A 26,052-nucleotide genomic window follows, 5' to 3' on the forward strand; every position below is an offset into this window, starting at 1 on the left:
CAAACCTGGCTTTTGTAGCGGTGCTGCTTCAAATTAAGCTCATACTGTATATATTTTTTTATCAAAAATGAAAAAGCTCATACTGTATATTTTGATCAAAAAAATTTAAGAGTACAACGCCAAAGAAATTGATGTGTATAGAATATTATTAGAGACAAAATCGCACATCAGAAACTAAATATAATGTTAAATATTATATAGTATAATTCAGATTTATCAATTGTCAACTAGTTTTGAACTGAAAAATCATATAACTTAACATGGTAAAAAATACAATCTGTTTCATGATCCAATTCATAATTTGTCATAGAAATCCATTTAATATTACGAAGCTATGTTGCATGGAAACTCGGTTGAAGGTACGTTTCACGTTTCGGAGACGTTTCAGAATCAAAATCTCTTGAAAACTCGCGGAAACGCATTGAAAACTCGTTTCTTAAAAATTTCAGTTTGGAAATTTAGTGGAAACTTACGTCTCTATTTTGGAAACTCGCATTTCTGTTCTGGAAACGCTAAAACTTTCCAATTAGTTATGATTTGTTGCTATGATTTTTATTTTAGTTAAACTATTTAATATTTAAGTACTGGATTTTTGTTACTTTTAATTTTTTATATGATTTTGATATTTAATAATGACTTATTTTTCGTATGATTAAATAAAATGGAGATTTGTTTATTTGTATTTTAAGATATAATAAACATAATAAAATGAATGCAAATATTAATCATATATATATATATATATTTATAGACGTTTCTAAAATGTTTCCAAAACATAAAAAATCAAAAATCATGTTTCCACGTTTCGTTTCAACATATTCGTTTCCATTTCCATGCAACCTAGGCTAGAAGTCACCATTAAGATGACCATTATGATGTCGGATTAACAAAATCCCATATAAGAAGTTGAAATCAATTATATAAGGAATATAAATCAATTGACTCATTACCACCAGTTGATTTTGAATTAATCTAACTTAAAATTATTTTATGAGATTTAAGTATCCGTTGACGATCTCATCAAAGTACAAATCAATCCGGTTTAGTTTCCCAAATGTCAAAAGACCGACCCTCGACGCGTTTTATTCCGGTTTACTACAAGATTGCTCATCCCGGGTTGTGTTTTGGTTTGCCTTGTCAAAGCTCTCGAAGGTCAAAATAGGAACTTTCAATAAAATCCAGCTACTGACATTTTGCAAAAGCACAGATTCTTTTTGGGGGTAAAATGTCATTTTCTGGCTTTTCGCCGTTTATATAAAAGATCAATTTGTACATCACACGCAGCAAATAATAATTCGTCAACAATCGCCTTCTTCTCTCTTCTCGATCGCCGTCGAGCTCCTCGAATCTCTGGTATGCTCTTCGTTTCTTCCTAACGATTCTTCGTTTCTTCCATAATTTTCGGAGAACTAGTCCATGATTTTCTTCTGGAATCTGATAAAAGTAAAACTAGCTTCGTTGAATTATAGCCTAGGCGATAGATCTCTTCGGTTGTTTGTAGATTTATGATTCGGCGAGTGTTGTAGATTGCTTGAGTTTCCATGGATCGGCTTTGTTTTCTGAGAATTAACATTTGTCACAGGTTTTGAGCTTCGTGTGAATTATAGATTAGGCGAGAGACTTATTTGTTCGTGTGTAGCTTTCTGATTCGGCGAGTATTGTTGATTGCTCGAGTTTTCACGGATCGGCTTTGTTTTTTGAAATTAATATTTGGTTTTGGTGGATGCTGTACTGTTACAGGTTTTGAGTTTTTTGGAGAATGGTGTTTTTCCGCAGCGTAGCGGCCTTTTCTAGGCTGAGGTCTCGCGTTGTGAGTGGTTTTCTTATGTATCCAACTGAAATTTTGGCTTGCAATTTTCGGTTTAGTTGATGCTAATCTAATGGTTATATGGATTTGTGTAACCAGGGGCAACAATCTTCGCTCGGCAGTTCAGTCAGATGGATTCAGATGCAGAGCTCCACCGATGTGGTAACTATCTCCTCTGTTTCATGTTTGCATGTCCATGTATGTAGATGATTAGTTTCTAATTTTGTCACATACTAGATCCAAATGCTTAGTAACCTGAAGTGGACACTTGGTTTATTTTGCTTGGGAGAATAATTATGTTTTATTTTGTTGTGGTGAGATTGATTTTGGACCTGATGCTTGTGTGGTCTTTACTCATTTTGTTTACATGATGTCAATGCAGGACCTGAAGTCGCAGCTGCAAGAGTTGATTCCGGAACAACAAGTAAGCTTTGATTCCCTTTACATGGAGAATATTTGTGATGTTGACAAAAAAAAATTCACTGAGTTTGATTATTATTGTTATCTTAGTTGAGAACTTGAGATTGTTTCTAAGAAGTTACGGCAGACTGATCTCTTTTGATTTTCTATTTCCCTCTTTCCTCATAAAATTTCCAATTTCAGGACCGTCTGAAGAAACTGAAGTCAGAACATGGGAAGGTTCAACTGGGAAACATCACTGTTGATATGGTAGAAACATGATGATTCACGTGTTTGCTTTGTTTATATAAGTCTCCCCTTGAATGACTCATTTTAGTCCCCTTTGAATTAAAGGTAATTGGTGGAATGAGAGGGATGACTGGATTGCTCTGGGAAACCTCACTGCTTGACCCGGAAGAGGTGCTGATAACTCCTTGTATATCGTTATAATTGTTTGGCTATAGAATATATCAAATTCTCTCCATTCCAATTGAAAGGCTAATGTTTCAGTTATTCTATCATTACTCCAGGGAATACGCTTTAGGGGTTTGTCAATTCCTGAGTGCCAGAAAGTTTTACCTGTTGCCCAGTCTGGAGGGGAACCATTGCCTGAGGGTCTACTGTGGCTTCTTTTAACTGGAAAGGTGCGCGTTTCTGTACACTTCATAAGTTCATCACGAGCATGTCCAGACAACTAGTTTATCTCAGTGTAATATCCTTGTTTGCCCCTTTTTCGTGTAGGTACCTAGCAAAGAACAAGTTGAAGCACTGTCAAAAGACTTGGCGAACCGTGCTGCTGTGCCAGGTTTGGCTGTTCAACTTCTGGCTCTGGCTGTTTACAATAAGCAGCCGTTTTATTTTTATCCTCAATTTTACATTAATATTTTCAGAGAATTTCTTTTGCAGAAATGAATTTTTTTTTGTGGTTTTCATGTTACACTTCTACTCATGCATGACTTCTATTCAACTTTTATGCAGATTATGTGTACAATGCCATCGATGCCCTGCCGTCCACAGCTCATCCAATGACTCAATTTGCTAGCGGTGTTATGGCTCTCCAGGTGTGGATCTCTAAACTCCCATTGTTGTTTGCTTGTTCTTGCTGTGATATCTGTTAAGGTTTACTTTTTTTGCTGTACGTGATTACTTTCAACGGAATAATAACTTTCTTTACATGCTATCCAGGTGCAAAGTGAGTTCCAAAAGGCATATGAGAATGGAATTCACAAGTCAAAGTATGCTTTTAGAGTTTCTGATTTAGTTATTGATAGCAGTTTAAATTAGTATGCATCATCACAAAGATATTTCCGTCCAGGTTCTGGGAGCCAACGTACGAAGATTGCCTCAACCTAATTGCTCGTGTTCCTGTTGTTGCTGCATATGTTTATCGGAGGTTAGGGAAAACCATTTTTGTACTCCTTTTCAAGTTTCTTTGCAGCTCGGGCGTTTGACACTGATTATGTTCCCTTCATAGTAAGATCTACCATCACTGTTTTTGGCTTCGTATTTACCTTTCCACGAAATCGTTGCAGGATGTATAAGAATGGTGATTCCATTCCCTCGGATAAATCTTTGGATTATGGTGCAAATTTCTCCCACATGTTGGGATTTGATGATGCTAAGATGAAAGAGCTCATGAGGCTTTACATCACTATCCACAGGTCTGTACTAAATTTCCGTCCATATATATCTTTTAACTTAATTCTCTTATCATTTTTGTTGTATATTCCAGACTTACAACTGTCAGCATGATAATTTCCATTTTCTTCTTGTTTCTGATTTTAGTGATCATGAAGGTGGAAACGTTAGTGCTCACACTGGTCACCTGGTATGTATCATCATTGTCTCTCAATGTCGACTGTCCCACATGCAGTTTTAAGATTCGTTTACCTCTTCTTAGGATTGACATTGTGGATATTTCTGATTGTTCTTCCGTATTTAGGTCGGTAGTGCACTATCAGATCCGTATCTGTCATTTGCAGCTGCATTAAACGGTTTAGCTGGGCCACTCCATGGTTTGGCTAATCAGGTATTCTCTCTGGTCTATATCCTCAATAAATCTTGGGTCAATCTATGGCAGAGCTTCATCAGTTGTCTCTGTTGTATATTATCTTGGAACTTTGTGATGGTTTTATGGCACAAATAAGGTAGAGGAACAGAATCTTAATTTTTTTTTCTTTTGTTCTTGTTGCAACAGGAAGTTTTGCTTTGGATCAAATCAGTTGTGGAGGAATGTGGAGAGAACATATCGAAAGACCAGTTGAAAGAATATGTCTGGAAAACATTAAACAGTGGCAAGGTAAAACACAACATTCATTTACAAGCCAACATAGTACTGATTTACATTGTTCGAAAAGGGGTCGGATCATGTTTTAACTAACTTGGGTTCTTCTTAACCTATTTTATTCGTGTATATGTTTATATTGCAAGGATGGTTCGCCAAATAATTAATTGATAAGGCTTGTTTGGTCTACAGGTTGTTCCTGGATATGGACATGGTGTTCTTCGCAAAACTGATCCAAGATATGTATGCCAAAGAGAGTTTGCGTTGAAGCATTTACCTGATGACCCTCTTTTCCAGCTGGTACTTTTGTTTTTTTCTTTCTTTTGCTCTCTTATAAAAACTCTTGGGCAGTGGCTAACAGAACCTTCATCTCTATAGGTATCAAAGCTTTATGAAGTTGTGCCTCCTGTTCTCACCGAACTCGGAAAGGTAATATTTGTAACCTTTTCTCATTTACCAGGGTGATCAATTCATGTAATAGTTACATAAATAGTATGACACATAATACGCCAATAACTCAATGGATGTCTAACACTTCTCATGAAAACCTCAGTTTACATGTTTTCTGAATCCTGTGATGGGTTTTGCTTGTTACAGGTGAAGAACCCATGGCCAAATGTTGATGCTCACAGTGGAGTGTTGCTCAACCACTATGGTCTAACCGAAGCAAGGTAAGAATCAGACCTCTCGTTTAGTAACATATCGTTGAGCCTATTACGCTAGTAGTCGAATATAACATTGTGCGTTTTTAATAGGTACTACACGGTGCTCTTTGGTGTCTCAAGGAGTCTTGGTATCTGCTCTCAGGTACTATATATGCGTTTTTGGTAATACAAACCATTTAAAACAGATTTCAGATGCTAAGCTTATCATGGGTTTGGTTGCAGCTAATATGGGACAGAGCTCTTGGACTTGCACTTGAGAGGCCAAAGAGTGTTACAATGGACTGGCTTGAAGCCTACTGTGAGAAAGCAAAAGCTTCATCTCCTTAAACCATTACCGGGGTCTGAGGCTTCTCTCACTCTCTATGTGTTCCATTCTCTTCCACACAGAAGAAAAGTTTATATTGACAGAAGAAAAACGTTGTTCGTGTAGAAATTGTTACTTTTGAGATTTTACTTTTCTGCACCTGAGAAACACTTGCTGTTTGCAAATTTGCATTCGGGAAAACTCGTGATAATAAATAAACAGTTTTATTCTATCTATATAATAAACCTCTGTCATGAATTAAGAACTTTTCTGATTGACCCCCATTGGATTGGGGAAAAACAAGACCGTAATGGTTTCTATAAAAATATACTGATTCTATCTACGAAAATTGGGATTAGCAAGGGGGATTAAGAGCTGTGTGCAGGTAAGTAGTTGCGGATCAGAAGCAATAGCTGATGACAAATGTTATATTCGACTACTAGCGTTAACTTGGCAGGCTGATAACTTATCCAGTTCATTAGCTATCTCCACCTGAAAGGACACGCACAAAAAAACATCAGTGACTGTTCGTTTGGTTGGGACTTGGTTAAGTCTGCTTCTTCAAAAAGTCAGCGACTCTCTGTTGGGAAGGTTTGAAAGGATGAACCGGAAGCTCACCCCAGCTGAGAAAGTTAGTGAAGCTCCAAGGAGAGCTCGTGTCCGTGTCCAAGAACCGGATCTGTTACAAAAACATTCACTCACCTTGATTGGGAAAGTGACAAACCCTTCCGTTCAAAAGGTCCCCTCCCTAATCCCATTTTTCACTAACCATTGGAAGACAAATGAGATCAGGACAGTGGGCTCGGATTTGGGACAGGGCTTGTTCAAGTTCCAGTTCGATTCAGAGTCAGATCTGCTCGCTGTACTTGAAAACCGCCCCTACCACTTCGCGAAATGGATGGTCATTTTACAACGTTGGGAACCCACCGTCTCCCTGTCTTTCCCGTCGCTGATACCTTTCTGGATTAAGGTCGAGGGCATTCCAGCTCATCTCTGGACTGAGGAGACCATAAGAAGCATTGGAGAAGATATTGGCCGCTTCGAATGCTCAGATATAATCTCGACGCTCTCGGTGCGTATGCGAGTTCATGTGAATGGCAGGCTTCCTCTGATAAAGAGCTCGGTTATTGAGTATCCTAACGGAGATGAAGTCAGGGTCTCGCTAGTCTATGAGAAGCTTGAAAAGCATTGTTCTCACTGCTACCGTCTTGACCATGAGCTAAAGGATTGCCTTGCAGCTAAACACCAAAAGAAGAAGGCTAACGCTCTAGCCCTTGCTGTTCAACACAAGGAGGAACAATCATCCTATGGTAACAGCCAATCCGTAAGGGGGACTCCCCTTCGGATTCCTCATGATTCTTTGCCTCCCCAGGCTTTGGAAGAGGCTTTAGGCGAGGGGCGTGAGGTAATGGTGCAGTGTACTAGCTGCGAAGAACCGTGGGAAAGTGCAGGCGAGAGACTAAGGCAAGCTGCAGAACAAGGTCAACTAGAACAGAGGGCGGCCCAAATGGTGCGTGCAACGCTTTCAAAGCACCAGCTGAATGCAACTATGACTGTACCCTCAAACTCTCATAACGGCAGCAAACAGCAGCAGAGGAATATTAAAAGCAGAACCAATAGATCAAAAGCTGATAGCAATGCAGTGCCTCCTCAAGCTGGTGTTAGCTTAACTCGGGAGCTTTTAGCTACTTTGGCATCTTTTCTCCCTGCAACTTCTCAACCTGAGAGTCGCCAAACAGTACCTCAATACAATGGAGGAGAAGCACTGCCTCAATCTTGGCATAGAGATTCACAGACTGTGCATGATGCCTCAAATCAGCTATATGCAGCCGGGCAACTACCCCCTCCTCCTCCTCCGCGTTACTACCTTAGTGGTGGAAACATGCAGTACCAAGGCCAAGGACAATCTTTTAGCATGCCTCAGAATAACAAAGCCGGGGGATCGTCAAATCATGCCGTTTTTCAGCGCATGACACAGCAATACCAGTCAGAAGCTTCAGTACAAAACCAAAGTTATGGTCCGGCTTCAAGTTATGAGCAAGCAAACTATCATGGTGTAGCAACAAGTCAGGTGCATAACCCTTCCCAGTTTCAAGCTGCCATGCAACCACCACCTATGCTCTCTGGGGCTGGTCAGGGTACAAGAGATGTGGAGAAGGAGGAGAGATATCAGAAAACACTACAGTTTGCAGCTAGCCTTCTTCACCAGATAAATCAGCCTTGAATCTAGCTAGCTCCACTCGTCATAGTCTTTAAGGTAATCATCTCCATCTTCTATGCGCTGCTTGATTATTGAATTGAATGGCATAGGATACATGTTCTGTGTCGTACCTCATCTTCATTTTTTGTTGTTCGTTGGAAGAAAATACTGTACAAAAATGAATGTGATTTTGGATCTTTTTTTTGTACTGGCTCCATCCACCACCTTCAGGCACTGTTAACTCTCATGTTTGGATCTTCTTCATCTTCGACATGGAATCACCAGAAATCTTTACATGAACATTCACCGGCTTGAAAATGATTTTGAAAGCAGAGTGGCAATCTAGTAACTCTCTAGTTCTTCATTTATTCTGATGGACAGTGCCGAGTTCCTCTGGGCCATTATGAACATGAGTATTCTTTATTCATACGCTACTTTTGTTGTTGCTCTCATCTCTCAGTAAATCGTAACAATTTAATTTTGTTATTCTGCTATATTGTTCACATTTTTAAATTAAAAACAAAGATTACATGAAAAGAAAGCTTACAATAACTTGCACGAAAAAACGATATTTCCAAAAGAGGAAAAAAGAAGATTATTCATTTTCTGACCCAATGATATCTAGGTTCATCCCCAAAATGGATTACAGAATTATTTATTTTATTCGAAATACGCATATTCGCCAACTCCATACGAGCATTCCTCAACGACTCCATCCTCAAAGCTTCCAAGACCGCTTCTTCTTCTCCTCCTCCTCCTCTTTTCGCCTCGTGATTTTCATAAACCGCACAAGAATGCACATGCGTTCCATAATCACACACTTTGCAGTGATAAACCCAAAGATTCTCCGACACAGTTTCTTTACAAACATCACACATGAAAACCATGCCCTCACGACCTTTGCACGGCGAGTTGAAAACTAGAGTAAGCTTGTGTTCGTGATCTTCACGCTCTAAGATCTCAGGGAGAAAGGCACATCCCACATGAACATCGTACTGGCACTTAGAGCAATGGTAAATGAAACTAGATCCATACTGACCGCATGCGTCACACCCGTAAGCGTTACTTTCATAAGGTGGGGAATGAAGCAAGGTTAAAGGATGGTTAGGATGAGACTTGTGGTTGAGTTCACGGGGTAGGTCGAAACACGACTTGTGCAAGAAGTAATCGCAGTCTGACTTGGTACACTTGAAAGCTTCTCCGGTTAGCTCGAGCTCACATCCAGAGCAGATGATCTCATCTTCCTCTTGGGCTTTAAAGATGTGTAGCGGATGTTTGTGACTCGGGTGCTTCACTGATGGACGATTAACAGGTTTTCTTGAAGCCATAATATGGTTGCTTAAGTGGACGAAAGAGTTTAAGAAACTTATATAGTTCTGAGTTTGGTTTTTGGTTATTCACCAAGTTGTGCTTAATTTATAGGAGAGTATCGGTATAAAGAGCTGTGACATTTGGACACGCAACTAAGAGTAGGGACAAAACACTAGACTCAATAGTTGAAATTCCCATGCAAGTGGGCGACGACTTGGTGACACAGTTTGAACGTTGACTTTTGAAGTTGCCGACTGAAAATGTAGGATACACATCACATGGTAGCAAACGACTACCACAAACATAAAGTCTTCAAACAAATTAATCAGAGTCTTCACACAATTAAACAAGTGAACCATTAGTCTATGACTTTCAAATTTTTAGAAATAATTTACATAAATATAGTTCAACAAAATTATTTTAATTATTTTAAGTAAAAGGCTTACTAAATTACCTATCTACCTATAGTATAACGTAATATTGTTTACTTTCTCGGCCTAATCATATCATTATCCGGAAATATGGTTTAAAACAACGGTTAAGTTTAACTACATTTAAGTTAATCACACATCTGACATAATTTGTTCCACGTAACTAGCTAACGTAATGAACCCGTGAATAACAACCAAAAGTTGCTCTAGCAAAGGAGGCTAGAACCATGTGTTTTATTAAACGAAACCACAACTGGTGTAGAAAAGAGTCTATAACGTTTGGGCCGAGGCATCTTCGCACCAGACCCTTAAATAATCAAGGTGGTGTAGCTTCTCTAGACGTTCTATTTATCGTAGTGAGTCATAGCAGTACTGAACGCATATCAATACTAATAAACCATGACTAACAACAAAAAATTGCTCTAGCAAAGGAGCCTATAACCATATGCGTTTATCTTTTTTTTTCTTATAAAACAGACATATTGACCAAAACTTAATTTGAAAATATGGTTTACTGGACAAAAAAAAACAAAAAGTCTTTAGAGGAACCTAATATTCTCAACATAACCTGGATAACAAAGCCTTGATCCTTGTAGCTCATCAGTCTCCACTCCTCGGATCTCCACTTTTCTTGATCTTTCTTTGTTAAAATCATAATAATAAACGCAAAATGGCTTAGCTTCCTCTAACGATCGTTGAAACACCATAAGCTCGCCAGTATGAATCAGTCCGTTAGACCGTAGGTGCCACCCAAATCCTTCCCACTGACGAGGATATTTAAACGTCTTTCTAGACCATTCCTGATTCTCAACATCCATGTACAGCTTCTCTAGACAAAACGCACCGTCTTCAAGAAGAAGAGAATGTGTTTGGTGGCTTGTGACAAGAGCCTAAGGTTTTGTATCCATAGAGTATGCTTTAGTTATTATATTCTGATGATTTTCACCATTGGAGTTCTTACACAAGATACTAAAACCGTTCCATAGAACATATTATCCAACATTTGGGTAAACTTAATCTCTAACGTCAGCAAAAATTACAAGTCAGATACAAAGAAAAGGCAAAACATCAAAGAAGTCGAGACTCTGTCTTTCCATCTCAACCAATGTTTTCTTCTTCTTCAACAGCTCCTCATGGTCTGCATTGCACTGTGCCTTGGCAAAACTGCTTGATTCAATCAAACACACAAGTTTAGCGATGAAAGCCACCTTCTGTACAAAAGACCTGAAGATGCTAAATGCTCTGATAAAATCAAACTAAACACTTGCCGTTCTCTCCATTGGATATATCTCCAAGCTTTGTTATTGCACCAACAAGCGCATGTTCTTGCTCCTGATGAATCAAAAGATAATAATCAATCATTTGAGGCTTTTGTATGTATATAAACACAAAACAAACAAAGGATCTTTGTTGTTGTAGCCATCATCAAACCTCCAAAACTCTCTTAGCCATTTCAACCTCTTGAGGATCTGGATTGTGCGAACTAAGAACTCTCTCCACCTATTAGAAAAACATCATCGTTTGAGAAACAACACACACACACATCACTGTCTTGACAAAAATTAGTACCAACCTCTCTGATTAGGACATTGGTCGGACGGATTCGTATATCGACATGTTTCCTTTTCCCAGCTCCATTCTGTGATGTTCTGAGATCGTTTTTGATAGTGGTCTTAGCCAAACCGCTTCCCCGTTGTGGAACATTGTTGGGTCCTGTAGTTCTGTTCAAGCCATATCGATTAGAAACCCCAGGATCCTCTCCTATCCACTCAATATCCCTAGGAGATATCTGCACATGTATTAGAGATATTGGCTACCAATTAACTAAAGAATGGTTGATCCTTGTGTTTTCCTCAAAAGTTAAATGTTCAAAAGGCAATTACCTCTGCGAGTTTAACCCATTCCCATGTCTCATTACGTGTTCCAATGTCATAAACTAAAGCATGTCGACCCTAAAATTAAATGATTATAAGAATACTTAAAACATGTACTATAAGGAAACTTCTTAGAAACTGTAAGCCAATTTAAGAAGCCACACACCTCAACTGGATCATACTTGGTGATGGCAGCCTCGTAAAATGCATTGTCTTCTGGCCACCTTGTTCTAACTCTTCTTCCTACAAAAGACTCAGGTCCACTTCCTTTTGCTGGTTCACTTGAACTGGTAGGAACAGATGGTAATCTGTTGTTCATGACTTGTCCTCGTGGAGGTTGATCCAGAGGATGGCAAGGAATGGGTTTTAAGGAAGACGAACCAGGTAAAACCTAAGAGAATGGGGGGAAAAAATCATTAAAAGAATCCAAACACAAGATGCCACCAACTTGATGACTTTATAACTCACTGGTTTATGCTTTTTGTCCTTGACATTGGGAACCAATCCTCGTTTAGCTGTCCATGAAGCAAACTGGTGAGTGGGATCAGCTTGAGGAGGTGAAGAACTGGCGAATGGTTGAGAAGGAATTGGCTGGTTTGGTTTGTGCCTCTTAATAGAAGCTGGAACACAAGGGCTTGGCAACGTATCGTGAACCACTTGAGCAGCATGGCGTTGCACTCCTCCAGATTGTCTCCATTCCCTAGTAATGGAAAAAAGAAACGTTTTACTCCTGAACCGAATAAATGCTCAAGAATTAAGAGCTCTCTCGCCTTATCCTCCGTATTGTATCATCTGCGTTTACACGAGCAAGAAGCTCTCTATGCTCCTCATGCGATACTCTCAACTCTTTACGCATTTCAGTTATTAGACCATCTTTTTCCTGAACCAAGACAATAAGAGATTATCATTTCAACTAATAAGATAAGAAGAAAGAGAGAGAGATTCAACGAACAATACCCAAGTGATTGCATCTGCTTGTGCTCTAAAGGCTCTGAGAAGAGAGAAGTATGCTTCCTTCTCAACATGGTGAATCTGAGCTTCCATATCAGCAGCAACTTGGTCATACATGTGAGATGGAGCAAGAGTCGAAGGTCTTCCGTTGCTAGACACAATCCCTCCTCGTGGAACCACCCTATGCGATGGAGGCAGATCATCATCTGTTCCTGCAGTCAACACACATTCAACCAAAAAGGTTTCAACTTTTAAGATCAAAGTAGAGAGTTAACACAAACCCATCAAAACCCACAATGTATAACGCTACTTTAACGAAGAAAGGTCGAAACTTTCGTAAACCCTAATTTGAGAGAGCAGAGAGAAGAAGAAGGAGGTGTGTGTGTGTGTGTGTGTGTGTTTAGGGAACTAACCGCTGCTATCAAATGATTCGTAGTCCATCACGAAGCTTTGATCCTCAATTCTTGAAAGACTAGTTTCGGAGATGAAGAAGGCGAATCAAGAGACAACACACACACAGACACAAGAAGCAAAGGGTTGATTTCAATTTGACTAGAGCAAGACTCGATTTTGCTTCAGCTTTTTTTTTATCTTTCTGCGAAAGGAGTTTCTGAACAGTTTCCTTCCGTCGTGAATCGGAGCCCCACTGGGACTGGGAGGGATGATTCGATTCAGCTTTAGAGATTACAGATTTGAACAAAACTTGGTCATTTCCTGCTGAATATATGAAGAGCCAAAGAAGAAGTAATAATATAGATTCTCTCTCATTTTACTAACGAGGGAAATAAAACACCGCCGTTTCGATATGCTGCCCAATTACATGGGCTATTATTCTTAACGGGCCTTTTAGTATAGCCTAGACCCGATTGAAAACGACGCCGTTAGAGCAGAGAGTCTTCTCGGTTTGTTCACTGAACTCAACTCATAGAGCAGGACAGATTATTACTATATAATGTGTTTGAGTAGATGCCATCAGGAAGAAGACTGTCAACGCATCAACCTTTAGCATTTTCACCGTTTATGCGGTCTCTTGCTTCAGCTTCAAAGTCCAGGCGTAAACTGCACCATCATCACCTAGTAGTTGATAAAAGACAAGATGGGCACAATGTTGCAGACATTCAAACCCATTAGCAAATACATTTTAACCCAAGGTTCACTGTATACAAAATGCTATATATGAACACATCACTTGAAAAATAGATAGAGTGCATATGTATACACATCTGATCATTTAGAGCATATATAAAAGATATCTAATAATGATCACTTGATCAGTGTCCTAAAATTCAGATAACATATGATGGATATAAATTTTGACAGATATAATGATCAGTGTCCCACTAAATCAAGTTATTAATTATAAAATCAAGTTTGACCTTGTTTCTACACTTACACAAGAAAAAGAAAATAATTACTCGGAGCGTCTAGGAGAAATAAGGTCCTCAGACAGTAAATGATGAAAACGAACACATATAGGTGTAATTATTTGAGATCATGCGAGGGCAGCAAAAACACCAACAAAAGGAGCAACTGTGACAGTGTCGGGCTCGTTGTGCTGATAATCAGATCGTTCATCTTGGTAAACATCGTTCACATCCGGTCCACCTACAATAGCTCCAACCAAAACATTAGGGTTCGGTTCATGAGTGTTGTACCAAGGGTACCACCCTTCATTGCATGCCTTCAGTTTAGAATCTTTCTTGATTGACACTATAGAGGATCCTCTATGGTGTGGTCTATTAGGATAATTGGTCCCGAATCCAACCATGTAGCTCATGCTCTTGGGGTTTGACCCAAGTATGTAGTCTACCTAGTAACATAAACATGTACATATCATAAGAAAATTACTATCTTAATGAATGAATTGCCACGCAGAAAAATTATTTTTTAAACATTTTTAACTTCAACATTTTGACCCAAAAATATAATTAAATAATTAATAAACTAATATTAAAAAAAGGCCAGGGTCAGTTCAGTTATTGTTAGAAGCTCAAAATGAGCATGAATTTAATATATTCATTGAGCCGATTCAAAAACTGAATGCTTGACTAACCTGAGCCCGAGCGAGGCTGAGAAGATCAAAAGCTTGAAGAACACCATTGGGGCACTGGACGGAAGCTTGTGCAGCCTCAAGGTATTTACTATAACTTGATAAGACGAAAGAAGCAGTAGCTGTGTATTGGAGGTTTTCCCATGGCAAGAACCAAAGCAAACCTCCTGGAGTTTTCTTAACGTTGCTATAACCCTTTTGAGCACAGTTGCAGATAAAGTGCTCCGCCATACTTTTGTACTCTGCCATCTTCCCTTCGTTCTTCACCTTCCCTTCAAACACAAGCTAATATTTGCGGGAAAAAAATCATGTGTTAAATGTTTGTTTCTTGACGAACAAGTTAAGGTAAGATCACATTAAACCTACCTTGGCTGCCAATACTTGTGCCCCAACGAACTTATCGTCCCAAGAGAAAGCAGACCTCACACCTCCGCTATTAGAAGCTTGTGTTAAATAATCGAGATACATCTGGTCTCCGGTGGCCCGGTGAAGCCAAGCTGCAGCCCATAACAACTCATCTTCATGGCCACTACTCGAGTAAAAGCCAGCCGCGTTAGTAATGGAGTCATGATAGACCCCGGGATGATTTTTACCGAATTCAAATAGATCTTTGGCGTGACTAATGAGTGTGTTGGCGTAGGCTGCATCAGACGGAGCAAATGCTAGAGAAGCTGCAGCCATAGCCGCAGCTGTCTCGGCTGCCAGGTCAGCACCTGGATGTTGAGCATCAATGCGGTATGATGGACGTGGATGTGAAGTGTTCATGTCTTCTGGTCTCATCCAGCAGGCATGGTCTAACTTACCATCTCCCACCTGTCCGTAAAGTACATTGGGCTCTGGATGAGCTTTAATGAGATAGTCAGTGGCCCATTTAAGAGCCATAAGGACGTTTTGATGCTCGTTGTGGGCTTGGAACTGAGATGCCATCTCTACGCTGCCCCAAGCTAGCATCGTTGTGGTGAACGCCAATGGGAATCCAAACTTCATGTTGTCTCCAGCATCATAATACCCTCCACTGAGATCAATCTATATTGTACAATTGGCAAAATATTTTACTTAATAAATAATGGTTACAACAATTTACGGTGGAAAAGATAATGTAAAACAAGATTAGGGTTTAGATTACATGAACATCAGAACCGTCTCCAGGTGCAGAATCTCCTCTCCATTGAACTCTTTGGTCTGATGGCAATTTTCCAGAGCGTTGAGCTTCAAAATACAAAAGACTCTTTGTGAGAGCTTCTCCGTAATTTAAACCTGCAGAAACTTTTCCACTAGTCGATAATAGTAACAACACAATGCACATGCTTTGGATTGTGAGGAAGCATTGTGATGACCTAGTTCTTAACACGCAATACATGGCTTAGATCGTTTTTACTAACCAAAAAAAAATAGTATTTTGATCATATCGTATATATATTGTTTAATGGTTTCTATATAATCAGAGTATCATATATATACTTCCTTATTTATAGGTACCATTTTCTAACTGGCACCAGAAAATTTAAGTGAATCATGAGCGGAGCCAATAGAAATATATTATTTTCCGATTAGAGTCTATTCTTCTAATATATAGGATTATTCTGATGATCAATGCATTCAATCTTCACGGATTAGGTAACATATTCCTAAACTATGTGCTATTTTAACTAATTTTGAGGCAAATAATTTAAATTATTAACGCGTGATAGATTCTATTGCATATAATATGATAATGAGTGTGGAAACGTCCATACCCTAATAGTTTTCAGAATTTATAAATACAATTAACATACTTAAACGTACAAAATCTCAAATACTTATGAAGATAAATAGTTATTCCAAAATATTTCAACACTGAGAAAGATAGACTTATAAAAAGCATGGAAGTGTTAGTTGATTCACGTTCCAAGAGTGAAACTTCTCATCAAATGGTGAATGAGTCCATGATTGTCTTAGCCAACTATCTGCCGCCCCAAGTTAATAAAAAATATTGAAACATTGGAAAAATTAATAATAGCCTTTACAGCTTTAAAATAATTGCTTTGAAAACTAAATAAAAATAAATATATAGTAATGTAATAATGTTAATGTACATTGTCTGTAGATGAAGAAGAGTCGTGTACTTTGTGTCTTTGTTTAGGAAAAAAAAAAGAGTCGTCTCCTGATTTTCTTTTCCAGCAGCTTCAAATGTACTAATTTGTAAATATGAATTTCACAGTTTATGGCACGTGAACACAAGTTGAATCCGTGAATAATAAGTTAATGACATAATTGTCATAGAAATAGTTATACAGCACCGGCACTTGCATTTATGAAGTTCATGGGGTTTATCCTATTCTTATTTAAATTTAGAGATGATGAGTATGTAAGAAATTCAAGAATTACGTTTGATCTCTAAAATAAAACAAATTGAACCTAAATAAAGAAATTGTACATAAATATAGAAAGACAACAAAACACAATCGAGATCGAATGAAATAAATTTTACTTTGTAACTTATTTTTTTATCCCAATGGACTGTGCATAGACATTCTAATATAAAAAGTTGTTTTATCAACAAATGTTAAATTAGTAAAAACAATTTGATAATCAAAATCAAAATCAAAATATAAAGTTTACATATGTAAAATCATTTAGAAGTACACATCTTCATAATAGCATGTTTAGCACAAGAAAAAGAAAACTCAAACTTATTTTGTCATAGAAAGACAAAAATCCTTGTAATAGTGACACCGTTTGCGTCCTGCTATTCGTATGGTATAAGGCGATGACTACAAATGAATGATTGAAAGAGAGGTTCACGTTCACAATAAGCTAAACTCATAAGTCAAAACTACTAAAGTTAATTAGTAACTGACTGAAATTTGCCTAAAGCTAATTCATAAACAATGTGCCAAAATAACATAAACCTAAGACTATTAAATTGTATATAATCAGTCTTCAACTATATAAACTCACTAATATATACGAATAATAGAAAGTCACTAACTTTTCATGGATATCATCTATGAATCTCATACATCAAACTTGTTGTTAAGCAATAAAATAAAATAAAATTCTAGAAATTAAACTTAAGTGTTATTAAACAAGGATCTATACGAGTTAAACACGGATCATAATAAATAATTGCTGATATTAAATTTTTCTTATCATCTGGTACACTATATATTGTTATTATCCAACAATACATATAAATCACCTAGTATGCAGCAATACATTTAAATCATCTTGTAAAAACTTTTATGTAACTTTGTTTGTGTTTTGGAGTTATTATGTGCATTCTTTCGCTACTCACTTGTCTTAACATGAAAGGAAGAAACAAGAAGAGTGTTTCTAGTTTATATAACTTACAATTATATAATCCAATACATAGACAAATCACAGTTTTGGGAAAAGTTGTTAAAAACTAACAAAAAGTACTGAAGCAGAGAGCATTTGAAAATCCAAAGACCATAACAGTTCAGAGCTAGGGACAAACCATAAACTAAAACAATCTGATAGAAAAAAAAAAAAAAAAAAAGGCTCGAGGACTTTTATATCTGTGTATTTTTTTTCTTGTTCTCTATCAATTTGCGGTGATTGTTGGAAATTTTAACAAGAACATCCTCCTGATTGCTGCTGAGCCAAAGATGCATTGGCGTTGGAAGACTTGAGATTGACATCAACCATATCCTCTTGCTTTGTCGAAGACAGTGTTTCCATTCCTGGCAAAGCTGCTGCGATCTTGCGGAAAAGCGCCTAAAAGAAGAGACAGAGACATTACGTTCTGACTATGCGGTGAATGTTTAGAGGGTATCAACGGGAGACGATATGAATGTAGATTGGTGTATAAGAAGTCTAGGTTAATTAACTATTGAATGGGACTTAAGTGAATCTAGCAGGAACTTTGGTGTTGTTGTCTAAGAAATTCTCACAAATATGTGCAGAGAGGATCTCTGTTTGTTACCTTTATGTTGAAGCCTGCTTTGGCACTGGTTTCGATAAACATTACATTAAGCTCACGAGCCTTGGCTTCTGCTTCCTCTATTGACACTTGCCTGAGTAAACAAACAGCTTATTAGGAATGTAAGACGTGGTTTTGTACAAAAAGACAATGGTTACAGTTTCAAAGCGTGTTCAATCAAGGAACAGTAAACATACTTGCTATTGAACAGTAATTTGCACACGACGATTTGAAAAAGAAAGATGTAAAGGGAGAGATGGTAAAGATAATTATTTACCTTTTGTCCACAAGGTCGGTTTTATTTCCCACAAGAACGACAATGACATCACTACCACGCTCTGTCCTAACCTCATCGATCCACTTAGTAGTGTTTAGGAAAGATTGCCTGCCTATAAGGGAACAAATTAAAAACGCATATACTCATATTAAGATTACAGAATATCAAAGTCGCAACATCTCAAATATAAGACAGAGAAAGAGGTAAGGTTCACATACTGGCAACATCATAGACAATAACAGCAACAGAAGAATCCCTAATATAGCTCGGAATAAGACTCCTGAATCTCTCTTGCCCTGCTGTATCCCTGTCTCTCAAAGTTAAATTACCAAATCATGATCTGCTAAACTTCATACGGAACTTGAAAAGAGAGGATCAAAGTTCTTACCACAACTGCAGTCTGACAGTCCGATCTTCGAGGTACATTGTCTTTGACAGAAAATCAATACCAATCGTGGCCTGATGATTATAAATACAACATAAACTACTGAGAAATAAAGGAAGAACATTGTGTATAGCGATGATAAGCAAGCTTAAACGTAACGATCATAGCTCAGATACTCTCTCTCATTCATCAATAGAGAACTCTACTTCGACTTAGATAAACAATGACAAACAAGATCAGAGCTAACTAGTCTAGATTCCTTTACTGTTTCTACGATCATTTGAATCTTCGAGTATGATCAATCAATCTGCAGATTGTTAAGTCAATAGGATCTACATATCAGATCACACGTAATCTACACAGAATCGATCTCGAGTCCTTGAAATGGATCTACAAATCAGCTAACGTCGAGATACTACACTAGATCGGAAACGAAACGAAACGAAGTACCTGGTAAGTGTTGTCGAATTTGTCGTACATGAATCGAGTGATGATACTCGTCTTCCCCACGGATTGATCTCCCAGAAACACCAGCTTATACTTGGCGAGTGCCGATACCGGCGCCATGATTCCTCGAGAGATCAAACTAGCTGGACGGATCTTAGATACGTCGCGGGGAAAGAGTTTCCAATCTTCGCCGGAGAGATTAGTGTATTCGTAAGCTGGAGAAAACGAAGACCAATGGGTTATTTATGTGAAAATTAGAAACTATTAGGGATAATTTACAATATGTAGGAAGTTAAATGCAGATTAATAAATTATATAGAAAGGCCCATGAATCAATTTGGGCTGGGCTTATAAAACCGAGCACGTGATAAGAACGTGCCTTCTAGTATGACCTTTTCGCCTCTTTCGTTTCGTGTATCATCATCACTCTCATTCCAAATCCCTAAATCTCGAGCTCGACGGAGGAGATGGCACTGAGAACTGCAGTCCTTCGTCACCTTAGGGTTCCGGTGACGGGATCGAACCAGTCTCAAATTGGTTTCCTTGGTTCGATCCGTGCTTTCTCGTCGCACGATGATCATCTCAGCAAGCAGGAAGTCGTCGACAGAGTCCTCGACGTTGTCAAATGCTTCCCTAAAGTCGATCCAGCTAAGGTCTGTTTCGATCTTCGCCTGATTCGTCTCAATAAGGGATCAGTGGATGATCTATTGTTGCTTTTGGTTGATTCATATTTGCTGTAGTGGGAATATGCACTCAAATGGTAAATATGAAACGATGTCGCATTGGTAGTTTGGGTTATTGATGTCAATGGCCTTATCTAGTAAGCTGCTACTGCCTTAGATTTGATGAGTTTGTTTGCTTTAATCAATTCTTCATTCAAGTTTGGTCCTTTTATGTTTTGAAGTACAAATCGTTGAATCACGTTTTCGTTGTTGTTGGCAACTGAATCCCACAGGTGACTCCTGATGTTCATTTCCAGAAGGATTTGGGGTTAGATAGTTTGGACACTGTGGAGATAGTGATGGCTATTGAAGAGGAGTTCAAGCTTGAGATCCCAGACAAAGAAGCTGACAAGATCGACTCTTGCCCTCTTGCTATTGAATACGTTTTCAACCATCCAATGTCTAGCTAAAAACCCTGTGCTGTGCTGCTCTCTCCTTTTATTTGTTTGTATGAGGTTCTCTCTCAAGTTATCTTTTGAAAATTGGGATTTTGCAAATAAATGCGAGCATCCTTGTGACTCTTTCATTTTCCATAAAAGAAACCATTTTGGCTTTTGATTGTTTTGTAATTCGACACTTTTTGAAGCTAAGGTTATTTTGCGTTCTCTATGGAACAAAGGTTTATACCACAGGAGATTCAAACAAAAACTGCATCAAAATCATAGAACCTAAGCGAACAAGTCTTTGTTTTGCTAAGCTTTTTTGGTTTATGAACTGTTCGAATCAAGCCCATTAAAATAATGAAAAAGCCCATATTGGTAAAACTAAGAGGCCCATTGTAAAGCTTAAATTAAACCCCTTTTGCCTCCTCAGCCAGGAGAGATAAGGGAGAAGAAGAAGTAAGAGAGGAAGAAGACGAAAATGGCGAACCTCAGCTCAGCAATTGACTCAGTCTTTTGGGACCAGAACCTTTCTTCACCGCAGACCCTCGAAGGCACAGCTCGTTCTGTTCCCGGCGAGCCATTTCCCGTGGACGGTGCACGAGCAAGCCGCTCTCACCGGATTCAACAACTCTCTCTTCTCCGGGAAGGCTTTCCTCTCGGAATCATCCCTGCTTTTGCTCCTTCTTCCGACAAGAGACTCGGCTCTTTCTCTCTCAACTCTCTCTTGCTCAGTCCTTCATCTTCCAACTGGTTAGATAACTTTTCACTTTGGTGTTTGAGTGTGTTACGTTAAAGGTTTTAGCTTTGAGTTCAAGAACACGACTTTACGACATTTGGATGTTTTGTCGTTTTCTCAGTGTTGTTGATTTTGTTGGGTTTGATTGAAACTTGTGGTGTTTGAGTGAGTGTTGTTTATGGTTTTAGCTGAGGTTTTGAGTTCAAAAATATTATATCACCACATTTGGATATTTTGTCTTTTTCTCAGTGTTGTTGGATTCACTCGAGTTGGTTAACTGATCGTTGTAGGTGGCTAGGATTGGTTGGACAGTTCAAACCAAAGAAGCTCTTTGCTGATATCAAATCAAACATCAGCAAGGCAGATGAATGGGATCTTCAGCTTTTCAAAGATACAACAAAACACATTGTAGATAAATCTCTCTACTCAATTGGTTTATGGACTCAGATTGCGTTAGGCTCTTCTTCCTCCCTCTTGCTGAGCGCTGAACGCCTTGGAGACAAAGACGGACTCAGAAAGAAGTTGATGTTTGTTCATCCGGTACGCATCTATTTGTTCATCCTTGTGTGCTTTAAAGGCTTCTGATTTTAGGTTTCGTTTTGAGCAGCTTGAGAAACATGATCTTACTGTGGAAGCAGCTTGGCCGGATCTGTTTTTAGACCATAAAGGACTCTTCTGGGATGTTCCTGAATCATTAAACTTTGATCTCTCATCGCTCGCTCCAGAGACCGGGCTTCAATACCGTTTTGGTGTACACAAAAGCAAGGGTGATCCTCACCCTGTGAACGCTGCTGGTGAGAGTGGCGTTGGTGGCGAGGCTCCTGCTTCTTTGTTGCCTGGTTTATGCGCCAAGGCTGCAGTTTCATACAAGGCTAAAAGAGACTTGTGGAGACCAAAAGAGGAAGAAGACAACAACACAGAAGAAGATGATGATGATGATACACCTGTTTTCCTACCTTACGACATACGCCTAAAGGAGCCACATGCAGCAGTTTCGGGGATTGTAGGTAGCAGCTTGGCAGCTTGGATTACAGGCAGAGGCGAGAAGCGGAGTCTGATAAGCGCAGATGTGTTTGGTTCTGCTTGTTATACGTTCCAGAAAGGGCGGTTTAGTAAGCTGTATGGTGATCTAACACGAGTAGATGCTCGTGTGGACGTTTCCTCAGCTTCTGCTCTTGCTAAAAGAATCTTTAGCGCAGTTAGAAGATCTAAGGGTAGTAACAAAACAGATGATGACACATTGGGTTCTCCTAGACTCAGCCTGATATTCCAGCAACAAGTATGATTAATCAGCTTCTTGTCCAATTTTGATGTAAAGAATGTAACTTATAAGCAGTGCTACAAATTTGCAGGTTGCAGGTCCAATAGTGTTCAAAGTAGACTCGCAGTTTCAGGTAGGTGAAGGGAAATTTGGTGCACAAATGGAGGATCTGATTTACAGTTTGAACTACTCGTTGAGGCTTCTTGAGTCTGGAAAAGTTGTGGCTTGGTATTCTCCAAAGAGAAAAGAAGGCATGGTCGAGCTTCGAGTTTTTGAGTTTTAAATTGTTACATTTGTATTAGAGGAAATGCTAAACATGGCAAACTCTTTTTTGGTTTAACTAGTTGAGTATCTTTGCTTATGACAGACGATTGAAAGATTGTCACAAAAACAAGATAAGCTCTGCCTGAACGTTACAAGAAACAACTAAAATCTTCAAATAGATGTATCCATGCTCTTGGACAATATCTATCTCCACGAGGGCCAACAAGTCGCTCTCTTTACATAAGCAATGCCTACTGCCTAGCACTGGCTCCTAAATCGACATGAACAGTAGTAGACGCAGAGATGTTAACACTTACAAATCCTTAAAAAAACTATGATCAATTCATTGGTGAGAAGCTAATTTCACTGTCAAGACGTCTTTCAATCTTGACTGTGTAACAAGCTACCTGTCAAAATTGATTGTAGTATTAAAAGTTTAAAACCAAACGCTAAAATCTATGTCATGTTACTGTTAGGATCCTCCTCAGCTCCCAAATCCAAGAGTAAATCATACCAACCTACACTTTCTTCTTTTTTTTGGACCAAATCCAACCTGCACTTTCTTAAAGCGACTTATTATAGTACAACTATAATTTATGGTAGAAATAAAACATGACTGGTGATCATTCTAAAAACTAGAGGAACGAATCGAAAATAAAATTGCAAAAATAAAAAGTAATAGTTGTTCCATCTCATATTTAACAAAGAATAATGATGGAAATGAAAAAGAAAAATTATTTCTTGTAAATAGTTATTTTTTTAGGAATGTTAGTGAATGCATTATTCTTGGTCGTTCATTGGTCACTATTCATATCGAAAATGAAAATTTTCATAAGATATCTAAAAATATCAAGCGTAAGGTTGTGCTCTACGAGCCTCTAATTTGTAATAAAAATAAATTAGTGTTAACAAGATTGGTGAAGCTTTTTGGGTCAATTGAACATTTGATTTGTATCGGTTTATACCGGTTTCAGCAGTTTTAAATTAAGTTTGGTTTTTGGGTGTATGAATAATATTCCCAACCAACCTTTTCAACTGCCCCAAAAGGAAGTAACTATTGGCTAAAGCCTAAAGCCTAGGAACTAGACCATCTGAAACTAATCTACGGTTGAGATCATTTACTATAATAAATCAACGGCTATCGAAAAAACAGAATATAATTCCCCTGCAACCTTAAGACCTTGTTAAACGCCACGTATCACAAACTCTCAGCGAGATTCTCTATACGTGTCTACGAAAAGGTGAGAAAAACAGGATACAAGAGCAGCTGTCATGGGCCCGAGAGACAAAAACGTCGATTACTGGGCCCGAAAAGGCCATTGTGGGTCCCACGTGTAATTATAAAAGGGTTTTTGTCCAGTCAGCTCCTCGTTTGATATTCTCAAACTCTAGTGGGATGTATTCCCCCACTCGAAGGCCTTGTTGTATCGACGACAGATGACAAGTTGTGTGGTCATGAGCCACTTTCTTTTTTGGACGTTTATTAATAATTGATCACAGAACAACATCATTTTTCATATGTATTAATACACTTTCTTGTTGTTGTTGGAACTATTTTTTGAACATTATGAATAATGTATTCATATGTCAAAAAAGAAGTTTTATTTGAATGAGAAATGGAGGTCTAATGTGTGTGATTTGAAAAACTTGTATAAAGTAGCAAATACACACATTAGATATTTGAAATTGGATTTGGGTTTTTTGATTTGTTAGTTGGACTTCATGTTCATTGACTTAATCTTATAAACCAAATATATGTTGATCTTTTATATTGATAAAATATAAAAAAAGAAATTCATTTTAAAGTATATTATTTTGTTTGAATTGGTCAAAACAATAATAATTTTATTCTTTAATTTCTTGGTCAAAATGTGGAATAAATTCACATAATAATGACAAGAATTAAAAACTCCATTAGTGCACTATGGAGGTTTCATTTTTGTGTTGAAAAATGAAACTTGTGCTTCTCATTATATTTCTATATAAAGGCTTGTGAGCCATTTAGAAAACACACATTCATACAATCAAGAACATTTCTCCCACTCATAATAGTTATGCTAGTATTTTTTATTCTTTTGAGTCTGAGAGTACATCACAGAAATAGGTTCGATAGATTCTGTTTTTCGGTGATGGTAAACAGAAACAATGCTGCAGTTGTATCTTGGGAATCTGAGCGCCATAAAACCGTCACACTACGGGGCGTTTAAAGATTTAAGGAAAGAGATTAACTATCTCGACTCTGCAATTCTTCTTTATTTTTATATTTTGGTATTGAAATTTTAGTTTATGTTCTTATTATTCTTTACAAATATCAGTTGTCCTATGGTAGTAAAATAAGGTTCATACAGTTGTATATAATGGTTTGCCGTTCGTAATGTGAGTCATTGCTTACTCAGAAACGATGAACAATTGACGTGATCTTCATTTAAATAATTAATAAAAAACAAGACTAGTACGTATGATAGTCATATTTAGTGTTAAATTCCAACTAGGAAAGATTATATTATGCTTTTCAAACTAAGTCGGTTCTGATTTTTATATAGAAACTCCACCTATGCGACACGTCACACACGTATGTGTACGCAATTAAAAATGATACACTATCAAATTTATTACACTGAATAAAATAGGCCGGTCACGCTCTTGCTCGTTCATTGAAGCGTTCTGCAGCGTATATTATGTCTTTGATATCCGAATTAGAAGTATACATGCATGTTCTTAGAGCATTTAGGCTATGTAGATTGTATTGAAACGTATTTTAATTTTGAATGTGGCTTGTGCCAAGACTATTCTACCATATTGTCAGCCAAAGGGATTCGGAATATATATATATTTTGTGTTTATGTATAAAAAAATAAATTAGTACGTAGATGAAAAGATATTTAATTTCCTCCAACAGTTTCTTTGGATTTGGTTACATTGATCTTAACACGTGTACCAAGATGTTTCGTTTCATCACAAAACAAAATAAAAACTATTCACTGATCAATATTAGTATACTATAGTAGTAAAAAGAACGTACTTAATGAAATATTTGATTAAGTACAAGCTGTACAATAAGTAAACAAATGAGAGGTGATTATAAATTTACACACGCATGGAATGAAACATTGTCCAGGGGAGATGAATCCTAAAATTCAGAGCGCAGAAAGTACAAACAAGAACAGTTTAAAAATTACAAATCATTAAAGTACAAAATATCAGTAATATAAAATGTATTAACTTAGAAACTTTCATTAAATGTTAAATTTATATTTAGGAAAGTCCATCAATCATGCGTTATGCATGTTATCGTGGCCAGCGAATCTCACAAATGCAAGACTTGTTTGATTCCCCTCGTCGAACCAGATCCACCCAAATTATTTTAATGCAAAAT

At 37.8% G+C, this 26,052-nt stretch overlaps 8 protein-coding genes across 8 annotated transcripts; 4 read left to right on the plus strand and 4 right to left on the minus strand.

Annotated features, from left to right (window-relative positions):
* The first annotated feature begins 1,203 nt into the window (after positions 1-1,203).
* LOC106438218 (citrate synthase 4, mitochondrial) lies at positions 1,204-5,692 on the plus strand. The gene is made up of 20 exons (XM_013879317.3): positions 1,204-1,353; positions 1,741-1,810; positions 1,907-1,969; positions 2,190-2,231; positions 2,411-2,476; positions 2,561-2,626; positions 2,737-2,850; positions 2,948-3,011; positions 3,185-3,267; positions 3,392-3,441; positions 3,522-3,599; positions 3,739-3,867; positions 3,992-4,034; positions 4,149-4,235; positions 4,404-4,505; positions 4,683-4,790; positions 4,869-4,919; positions 5,088-5,161; positions 5,246-5,297; positions 5,378-5,692. The coding sequence occupies exons 2-20, from the start codon at positions 1,760-1,762 to the stop codon at positions 5,480-5,482; spliced, it is 1,428 nt and encodes a 475-aa protein (XP_013734771.3). The 5' UTR covers positions 1,204-1,353; positions 1,741-1,759; the 3' UTR covers positions 5,483-5,692.
* Positions 5,693-5,830: 138 nt separating this feature from the next.
* Positions 5,831-8,145, plus strand: LOC106438219. The gene is made up of 2 exons (XM_022716036.2): positions 5,831-7,716; positions 7,891-8,145. Exon 1 carries the CDS (start codon positions 6,061-6,063, stop codon positions 7,681-7,683), a length of 1,623 nt encoding a protein of 540 aa, XP_022571757.2. The 5' UTR covers positions 5,831-6,060; the 3' UTR covers positions 7,684-7,716; positions 7,891-8,145.
* LOC106438220 lies at positions 8,124-9,063 on the minus strand. The gene has a single exon (XM_013879321.3). It carries the CDS (start codon positions 8,985-8,987, stop codon positions 8,259-8,261), a length of 729 nt encoding a protein of 242 aa, XP_013734775.1. The 5' UTR covers positions 8,988-9,063; the 3' UTR covers positions 8,124-8,258.
* A 1,234-nt stretch (positions 9,064-10,297) lies between these two features.
* Positions 10,298-12,998, minus strand: LOC106438222 (protein EMSY-LIKE 4-like). Its single transcript, XM_013879322.3, has 10 exons — positions 12,640-12,998; positions 12,233-12,438; positions 12,046-12,155; positions 11,744-11,975; positions 11,442-11,666; positions 11,285-11,353; positions 10,975-11,190; positions 10,833-10,901; positions 10,670-10,733; positions 10,298-10,565 (listed from the first exon to the last, which is right to left on the minus strand). Exons 1-10 carry the CDS (start codon positions 12,665-12,667, stop codon positions 10,522-10,524), a joined length of 1,263 nt encoding a protein of 420 aa, XP_013734776.2. The 5' UTR covers positions 12,668-12,998; the 3' UTR covers positions 10,298-10,521.
* A 554-nt stretch (positions 12,999-13,552) lies between these two features.
* On the minus strand, positions 13,553-15,724 carry LOC106443638 (endoglucanase 15). The gene is made up of 4 exons (XM_013885186.3): positions 15,403-15,724; positions 14,643-15,302; positions 14,280-14,561; positions 13,553-14,036 (listed from the first exon to the last, which is right to left on the minus strand). Exons 1-4 carry the CDS (start codon positions 15,634-15,636, stop codon positions 13,719-13,721), a joined length of 1,494 nt encoding a protein of 497 aa, XP_013740640.1. The 5' UTR covers positions 15,637-15,724; the 3' UTR covers positions 13,553-13,718.
* A 1,845-nt stretch (positions 15,725-17,569) lies between these two features.
* On the minus strand, positions 17,570-19,573 carry LOC106438223 (ras-related protein RABH1b). The gene is made up of 6 exons (XM_013879323.3): positions 19,314-19,573; positions 18,867-18,937; positions 18,697-18,785; positions 18,479-18,590; positions 18,205-18,295; positions 17,570-17,996 (listed from the first exon to the last, which is right to left on the minus strand). The coding sequence occupies exons 1-6, from the start codon at positions 19,428-19,430 to the stop codon at positions 17,850-17,852; spliced, it is 627 nt and encodes a 208-aa protein (XP_013734777.1). The 5' UTR covers positions 19,431-19,573; the 3' UTR covers positions 17,570-17,849.
* A 125-nt stretch (positions 19,574-19,698) lies between these two features.
* LOC106438224 (acyl carrier protein 1, mitochondrial) lies at positions 19,699-20,641 on the plus strand. Its single transcript, XM_013879325.3, has 2 exons — positions 19,699-19,963; positions 20,266-20,641. The coding sequence occupies exons 1-2, from the start codon at positions 19,778-19,780 to the stop codon at positions 20,440-20,442; spliced, it is 363 nt and encodes a 120-aa protein (XP_013734779.1). The 5' UTR covers positions 19,699-19,777; the 3' UTR covers positions 20,443-20,641.
* Positions 20,642-20,828: 187 nt separating this feature from the next.
* On the plus strand, positions 20,829-22,783 carry LOC106438225 (protein TRIGALACTOSYLDIACYLGLYCEROL 4, chloroplastic). Its single transcript, XM_013879326.3, has 4 exons — positions 20,829-21,165; positions 21,442-21,691; positions 21,759-22,430; positions 22,504-22,783. The coding sequence occupies exons 1-4, from the start codon at positions 20,894-20,896 to the stop codon at positions 22,693-22,695; spliced, it is 1,386 nt and encodes a 461-aa protein (XP_013734780.2). The 5' UTR covers positions 20,829-20,893; the 3' UTR covers positions 22,696-22,783.
* The last annotated feature ends 3,269 nt before the right edge of the window (positions 22,784-26,052 follow it).

This window comes from Brassica napus, chromosome A3 (assembly GCF_020379485.1).
Source record: "Brassica napus cultivar Da-Ae chromosome A3, Da-Ae, whole genome shotgun sequence".
NCBI classification, from domain to species: domain Eukaryota; kingdom Viridiplantae; phylum Streptophyta; class Magnoliopsida; order Brassicales; family Brassicaceae; genus Brassica; species Brassica napus.

Excerpts from the sequence above, each read along its gene's own strand:
- LOC106438218 (XM_013879317.3), top strand. The coding sequence starts at position 1,760 with ATGGTGTTTTTCCGCAGCGTAGCGGCCTTTTCTAGGCTGAGGTCTCGC. Across the intron at positions 2,232-2,410 it reads AGTTGATTCCGGAACAACAA|GACCGTCTGAAGAAACTGAA; the intron begins GTAAGCTTTGAT and ends TTCCAATTTCAG. Across the intron at positions 3,012-3,184 it reads GAACCGTGCTGCTGTGCCAG|ATTATGTGTACAATGCCATC; the intron begins GTTTGGCTGTTC and ends ACTTTTATGCAG.
- LOC106438219 (XM_022716036.2), top strand. The coding sequence starts at position 6,061 with ATGAACCGGAAGCTCACCCCAGCTGAGAAAGTTAGTGAAGCTCCAAGG.
- LOC106438220 (XM_013879321.3), bottom strand. The coding sequence starts at position 8,987 with ATGGCTTCAAGAAAACCTGTTAATCGTCCATCAGTGAAGCACCCGAGT.
- LOC106438222 (XM_013879322.3), bottom strand. The coding sequence starts at position 12,667 with ATGGACTACGAATCATTTGATAGCAGCG. Across the intron at positions 11,191-11,284 it reads AATGGGTTAAACTCGCAGAG|ATATCTCCTAGGGATATTGA; the intron begins GTAATTGCCTTT and ends ATACATGTGCAG. Across the intron at positions 10,566-10,669 it reads TATATCCAATGGAGAGAACG|TTTTGCCAAGGCACAGTGCA; the intron begins GCAAGTGTTTAG and ends TGAATCAAGCAG.
- LOC106443638 (XM_013885186.3), bottom strand. The coding sequence starts at position 15,636 with ATGTATTGCGTGTTAAGAACTAGGTCATCACAATGCTTCCTCACAATC. Across the intron at positions 14,562-14,642 it reads CACAAGTATTGGCAGCCAAG|CTTGTGTTTGAAGGGAAGGT; the intron begins GTAGGTTTAATG and ends CGCAAATATTAG. Across the intron at positions 14,037-14,279 it reads TCAGCCTCGCTCGGGCTCAG|GTAGACTACATACTTGGGTC; the intron begins GTTAGTCAAGCA and ends TTATGTTACTAG.
- LOC106438223 (XM_013879323.3), bottom strand. The coding sequence starts at position 19,430 with ATGGCGCCGGTATCGGCACTCGCCAAGTATAAGCTGGTGTTTCTGGGA. Across the intron at positions 18,591-18,696 it reads TATTGTCTATGATGTTGCCA|GCAGGCAATCTTTCCTAAAC; the intron begins GTATGTGAACCT and ends GTTCCCTTATAG. Across the intron at positions 18,296-18,478 it reads ACCGACCTTGTGGACAAAAG|GCAAGTGTCAATAGAGGAAG; the intron begins GTAAATAATTAT and ends TTGTTTACTCAG.
- LOC106438224 (XM_013879325.3), top strand. The coding sequence starts at position 19,778 with ATGGCACTGAGAACTGCAGTCCTTCGTCACCTTAGGGTTCCGGTGACG. Across the intron at positions 19,964-20,265 it reads CTAAAGTCGATCCAGCTAAG|GTGACTCCTGATGTTCATTT; the intron begins GTCTGTTTCGAT and ends TGAATCCCACAG.
- LOC106438225 (XM_013879326.3), top strand. The coding sequence starts at position 20,894 with ATGGCGAACCTCAGCTCAGCAATTGACTCAGTCTTTTGGGACCAGAAC. Across the intron at positions 21,692-21,758 it reads AGTTGATGTTTGTTCATCCG|CTTGAGAAACATGATCTTAC; the intron begins GTACGCATCTAT and ends CGTTTTGAGCAG. Across the intron at positions 22,431-22,503 it reads GCCTGATATTCCAGCAACAA|GTTGCAGGTCCAATAGTGTT; the intron begins GTATGATTAATC and ends ACAAATTTGCAG.